A 6,728-nucleotide genomic window follows, 5' to 3' on the forward strand; every position below is an offset into this window, starting at 1 on the left:
ACCTGAGCTCAGGAAGTCACTCTAGAGGCAAACTGTCACCTTCACAGTGGTCAGCTCTGGTCTTTGTGTTGCTGACTTCAGAAAAGGAGCTGGATGTGTTTGACCTGAAGAAATACTCCAGATCAGAGGAAGGTCTTCTGAGGCTGCTGCCAGTGATCAAAGCCTCCAGAGCTGCTCTGTGAGTACATAGAATTACATTTAGGAATAAATAGTTACTTCAGAGAAAAATATGTATTATTGATAAACATACTGAATCAATGCATTGATGTTCACATTAGTATAACATTGTGAACATAACATTCTAGGAGACTGAAGATGAATCTATATGTTTTTTGAGAGACTAAACCTAATGCCATTGTCCTTCTACACTATGTGTATGAACAGTGTGTTTGTGAAATCATGATGTTCTCTCTGTCAGGCTGTCAAGCTGTGGAGTCACAGAGAAAAGTTGTGCTTCTCTGGCTTCTGAAGTTCTGAAGTCAAACTCCTCATACCTGAGAGAGCTGGATCTGAGTAACAATGACCTGAAGGATTCAGGAGTGAAGCTGCTCTCTGTTGGACTGTGGAATCCCCACTGTAAACTGGAGACTCTGAGGTCAGTAAATAATGTACTGTATGTATAATGTATTGTGTTATTTTTAAGTCCCTTTTATTATAAATAAGAATATAATGTGTTTCTCAACACTTCCATATTTAATATAGATGCTACCATGATTGTAGCCTTCCTCAGGGAATCGTGAATAATTATGAGTGAGAAAATTACAGATGCACAAATATCATACACCCAAAAAATGCTAACCTCCCCTTTTATTGTAATGGTGAGAGGTTAGCTGTCTTGGGGGTATGATATTTGTGTTTCTAACTTTCTCACTCATCATTATTCACAATTAATTCAGGATTATCCATAATCATGGTAGCATCCACAATAATGTAGAAGTGTTTAGAAACATATTCTATTCTTATTTATAATAAAAATGACTCCAAAATAACACAATACATTATTCACCATTCATTTATACTGGGCACAAAATCATCTGAAACACAACCAAAACAAACAGCAAATGCATCCAACAAGTTTGTAGAGTCAGAAGCTTGATGTAATAGTTGCATGCCAGGAATATGTCATTTTCTAAACAGATCAACCTATATGGATGAAAAAAGCCTCAAATGAAAGATAGTCTGCACGTCAGCATCACAGTCAGTGTATCATTTCAAATCCAAAGTGCTGGAGTACAGAGCTAAAACAACAACACACGTGTCCCAATTTGTCCCAATTTGTCCCAATTTGTCAGGTTTTATTATTTTTGGGAGGCAAAAGTTAGAATTCTTCATCCACTTTGACATTAGTGTGTTTCGTGTAGATCATTGACAAAAAATTTTTTATTTTTTATTTTTATCCCACTTTGTAACACAACAAAATGTGGAAAGGGTCATAGGGGTGAATAATTTCTGAATGCACTGTACCAGGTTTAAGTACACTGATATATCTAAAAGTATTTTCACCACCAAAGAATAGCAGTGTGATAGCAGTTTTACTCCTTGCAGGCTGTCAGGCTGTCTTGTCACAGAAGAAGGCTGTGCTTCTCTGGTCTCAGATCTGAAGTCAAACCCCTCACACCTGAGAGAGCTGGATCTGAGTAACAATGACCTGAAGGATTCAGGAGTGAAGCTGCTTTCTGCTGGGCTGGGAAATCCCCACTGTAAACTGGAGACTCTAAGGTCAGTATTCCTATTCCTAGTCAACAAGTGATAACTGTTCACCAGATCCTCAACAGGCACACACAGTCCACACCATACAGTATGTGTTTGGACAGTGAAGCTCACAGTTTTAAATGTGTTGCTCTGCTCCAGCATTTTGGATTTGAGATGTTTCACATTAGGCGACAGTACATAATGTCCGTTTTTATTTGAGGGTATTTGTACATCTGTTTTACCGATTAGAAATGAATCACTTTATATATCTAGTCCTCCCATTTGGAGAAGTTGTAATTATTTGAACAAATTCATTTAGTCAAAAGTTTAGTATTTGGTCCCATTGTTATGCTGGTGAATGAGGACCCAAAAGCGACTTAACAGAAACAGAGTCTTTATTCCAGTCTTAAACAAAAACGATAATCCTGGATATATCTTAGGTAAATGCAAAACAGGAAAACTGAAATCCACTCGTCAGTAGAGAGGAACGACTGGAGACGCGACCACAGACTGCAGGTCGCCGGGAAGGCACCGGCCGTAGCTGACATAGACACCTGCTCACACGCAGCATCTGAAGAAGGCAAAAACACGACAGGGCGGAACAAGGACACAGAACAGCGAACATCAAACAAGGATCCGACAAGGACAGAAGCGGAAAACAGAGGGAGAAATAGGGACTCTAATCAGAGGGCAAAATAGGGAACAGGTGTGAAAGAGTAAATGAGGTAGTTAGGAGAATGAGGAACAGCTGGGAGCAGGAACGGAACGATAGAGAGAGAGAGCGAGAGAGGGAGAGAGGGAGGGGGAGAGAGAGGGATAGAAAGAGGGAAAGAACCTAATAAGACCAGCAGAGGGAAACGAATAGAAGGGAAGCACAGAGACAAGACATGATAATCAATGACAAAACATGACACCCATACTCTTTCCCTGCAGTCATCCGGCGCCGACGGAGATGGCCGCCTCACTTCACGTTCCTAGGAATCTATGCAGTATTTTGTTTCTTTACGTGTTATTTCTTACGTTGTTACCCCAGGAAATCTTAGGTTTTATTACATACAGTCGGGAGGAACTACTGGATATAAGAGCAACGTCAACTCACCATCATTACGACCAGGAATACGACTTTCCCGAAGTGGATCCTGTGTTTTGCCCACCACCCGGGACAATGGATCGGATCCCAGCCGGCGAACCAAAACAACCATGCCGTAAAAGGGGCAGACGAAGCGGTCTTCTGGTTAGGCTCCGGAGACGGGCACATCGCGCACCGCTCCCGAGTATACTACTAGCCAACGTCCAGTCTCTTGACAACAAGGTAGAAGAAATCCGAGCAAGGGTAGCATTCCAGAGGGACATCAGAGACTGTAACTTTCTTTGCTTCACGGAAACATGGCTCACTCGAGACACGCTATCGGAGTTGGTACAGCCAGCTGGTTTCTTCACACATCGCGCTGACAGAAACAAGCATCTTTCTGGTAAGAAGAAGGGCGGGGGTGTATGCCTTATGATTAACAAGACGTGGTGTGATCATAACAACACACAGGAACTCAAGACCTTCTGTTCACCTGACTTAGAATTCCTCACAATCAAATGTCGACCACATTATCTACCAAGAGAATTCTCTCCGATTATAATCACAGCCCCCCAAGCAGACACATCAATGGCCCTGAACAAACTTTATTTGACTCTGTGTAAACTGGAAACCACATATCCTGAGGCTGCATTCATTGTAGCTGGGGATTTTAACAAGGCTAATCTGAAAACAAGACTCCCTAAATTCTATCCGCATATCGATTGTGCTACCAGGACTGGTAAAACCCTTGATCATTGTCATTCGAACTTCCGCAACGCATATAAGGCCCTCCCCCATACTCCTTTCAGAAAAGCTGACCACGACTCCATTTTGTTGCTCCCTGCCTATGGACAGAAACTAAAACAGGAAGCTCCCACGCTCAGGTCTGTTCAACGGTGGTCCGACCAATCTGATTCCAGGCTTCAAGATTGCTTCGATCACATGGATTGGGATATATTCCGCATTGAGTCAAACAACAACATTGACAAATACGCTGATTCGGTGAGCGAGTTCATTAGCAAGTTCATTGGCAATGTTGTACCCACAGCAACTATTAAAACATTCCCAAACCAGAAACTGTGGATTGAAGGCAGCATTCGTGCAAAACTGAAAGCGCGAACCACTGCTTTTAACCAGGGCAAGGTGACCGGAAACATGACCGAATACAAACAGTGTAGCTATTCCCTCCGCAAGGCAATCAAACAAGCTAAGCGTCAGTATTGAGACAAAGTAGAGTCGCAATTCAACGTCTCAGACACAAGAGGTATGTGGCAGGGTCTACAGTCAATCACGGATTACAAAAAGAAAACCAGCCCCATCGCGTACCAGGATGTCTTGCTCCCAGACAGACTAAACAACTTCTTAGCTCGCTTTGAGGACAATACAGTGCCACTGACATGGCCCGCTACCAAAACCTGTGGACTCTCCTTCACTGCAGCCGACGTGAGTAAAACATTTAAACGTGTTAACCTTCGCAAGGCTGCAGGCCCAGACGGCATCCCGAGCCACGTCCTCAGAACATGCGCAGACCAGCTGGCTGGGGTGTTTACGGACAATTTCAATCAATCCTTATCCCAGTCTGCTGTTCCCACATGCTTCAAGAGGGCCACCATTGTTCCCGTTCCCAAAAAAGCTAAGGTAACTGAGCTAAACGACTACCGCCCCATAGCACTCACTCCTGTCCACATGAAGTGCTTTGAGAGACTAGTCAAGGACCATATCACCTCCCCCCTACCTGACACCCTCGACCCACTCCAATTTGCTTACCGCCCCAATAGGTCCACAGACGACACAATCGCAACCACACTGCACACTGCCCTAACCCATCTGGACAAGAGGAATACCTATGTGAGAATGCTGTTCATCGAGCTCAGCATTTAACGTCAACATAGTACCCTCCAAACTCGTCATCAAGCCTGAGACCCTGGGTCTCGACCCTACCCTGTGCAACCGGGTACTGGACTTCCTGACGGGCCGCCCCCAGGTGGTGAGGGTAGGTAACAACATCTCCACCCCACTGATCCTCAACACTAGGGCCCCACAAGGGTGCGTTCTGAGCCCTTCCCTGTACTCCCTGTTCACCCATGACTGCGTGGCCATGCACACCTCCAACTCAATCATCAAGTTTGCAGACGACACGACAGTGGTAGGCTTGACTACCAATAATGACGAGACGGCCTACAGGGAGGAGGTGAGGGCCCTCAGAGTGTGATGTCAGGAAAATAACCTCACACTCAACGTGAACAAAACAAAGGAGATGATCATGGACTTCAGGAAACAGCGGAGGGAGCACCCCCATAGCCACATCGACGGGACAGTAATGGAGAGGGTAGTACGTTTTAAGTTGCTCGGCGTACACATCACGGACTGAATTGGTCCACCCACACAGACAGCGTGGTGAAGAAGGTGCAGGAGGCTGAAGAAATTCAGCTTGTCACCACAAGCACTCACAAACTTCTACAGATACACAATCGAGAGCATCCTGTCGGGCTGTATCACCGCCTGGTACGGAACTGCTCCTCCCACAACCGTAAGGCTCTTCTAAGGGTAGTGAGGTCTGCACAACGTATCACCGGGGGCAAACTACCTGCCCTGCAGGACACCTACACCACCCGATGTTACAGGAAGGCCATAAAGATCATCAAGGACATCAACCACCCGAGCCACTGCCTGTTCACCCCGCTATCATCCAGAAGGCGAGGTCAGTACAGGTGCATCAAAGCAGGGACCGAGAGACTGAAAAACAGCTTCTATCTCAAGGCCATCAGACTGTTAAACAGCCACCACTAACATTGAGTGGCTGCTGCCAACATACTGACTCAACTCCAGCCACTTTAATAATGGAAAAATTGATGTAAAAAATGTATCACTAGACTCTTTAAACAATGCCACTTAATATAATGTTTACATACCCTACATTACTCATCTCATATGTATATACTGTACTCGATACCATCTACGGCATCTTGCCTATGTCGTTCTGTACCATCACTCATTCATATATCTTTATGTACATATTCTTCCTCCCTTTACACGGGTGTGTATAAGGTAGTTGTTGTGAAATTGTTAGTTAGATTACTCGTTGGTTATTACTGCATTGTCGGAACTAGAAGCACAAGCATTTCGCTACACTCGCATTAACATCTGCTAACCATGTGTATGTGACCATGTGTATTTGATTTGATTTTGATTTTACATCAAGCTTGTGACTCTACAACCTTGTTGAATTTTCTGTTTGATTTGGTGTTAAATGAACAGTGTGTTTGTAAAATCATGATGACCTCTTTGTCAGGCTGTCAGGCTGTGGAGTCACTGAAGAAGGTTGTGCTTCTCTGGTCTCAGCTCTGAAGTCAAACCCCTCACATCTGAGAGAGTTGGATCTGAGTAACAATGACCTGAAGGATTCAGGAGTGAAGATGCTCTCTGTTGGACTGGGGAATCCCCACTGTAAATTGGATACTCTGAGGTCAGTTAATTAATAATGTATGTTCAGTGTATTGGGAAAGTATTCAGACCCCTTGACCTTTTCAACATTTTGTCACGTTACAGACTTATTAAAAATGATCATCAATCTATGTACAATACCCAATAATGACAAAGCGGAAACAGGTTTTTAGACATTTTTGCAAAAGTAGTAAAAATAAAAACAGAAATACCTCACATCACTATTCAGACCATTTGCTATGAGACTCGAAATTGATCTAAAATGCATCCTGTTTCCATTAATCATCCTTGAGATGTTTCTAAAACTTGATTGGAGTCCACCTGTGGTAAATTCAATTGATTGGACATGATTTGGAAAGGCATACACCTTTCTATATAAGGTCCCACAGTTGACAGTGCATGTCAGAGCAAAAACCAAGCTATGAGGTCAAAGGAATTGTCCGTAGAGTTTTGAGACAGGATTGTGTCAAGGCACAGATCTGGGGAAGGCTACCAAACAATTTCTGCAACATTGAAGGTCCCT

At 43.8% G+C, this 6,728-nt stretch overlaps 1 protein-coding gene across 1 annotated transcript in view; it reads left to right on the top strand.

The window, feature by feature from the left end:
- Positions 1-514: 514 nt before the first annotated feature.
- Positions 515-6,728, top strand: part of LOC124027363 (NACHT, LRR and PYD domains-containing protein 12-like) — a gene marked incomplete at its 5' end in the record, with an annotated part of 11,453 nt that continues 5,239 nt past the window's right edge. Inside the window, 3 exon segments of the mRNA XM_046339811.1 lie at positions 515-595; positions 1,546-1,719; positions 6,054-6,227. Coding sequence (XP_046195767.1) covers positions 515-595; positions 1,546-1,719; positions 6,054-6,227 — 429 coding nt within the window.

The sequence above is a fragment of the Oncorhynchus gorbuscha genome, unplaced genomic scaffold (genome assembly GCF_021184085.1).
Source record: "Oncorhynchus gorbuscha isolate QuinsamMale2020 ecotype Even-year unplaced genomic scaffold, OgorEven_v1.0 Un_scaffold_3140, whole genome shotgun sequence".
Taxonomy (NCBI): domain Eukaryota; kingdom Metazoa; phylum Chordata; class Actinopteri; order Salmoniformes; family Salmonidae; genus Oncorhynchus; species Oncorhynchus gorbuscha.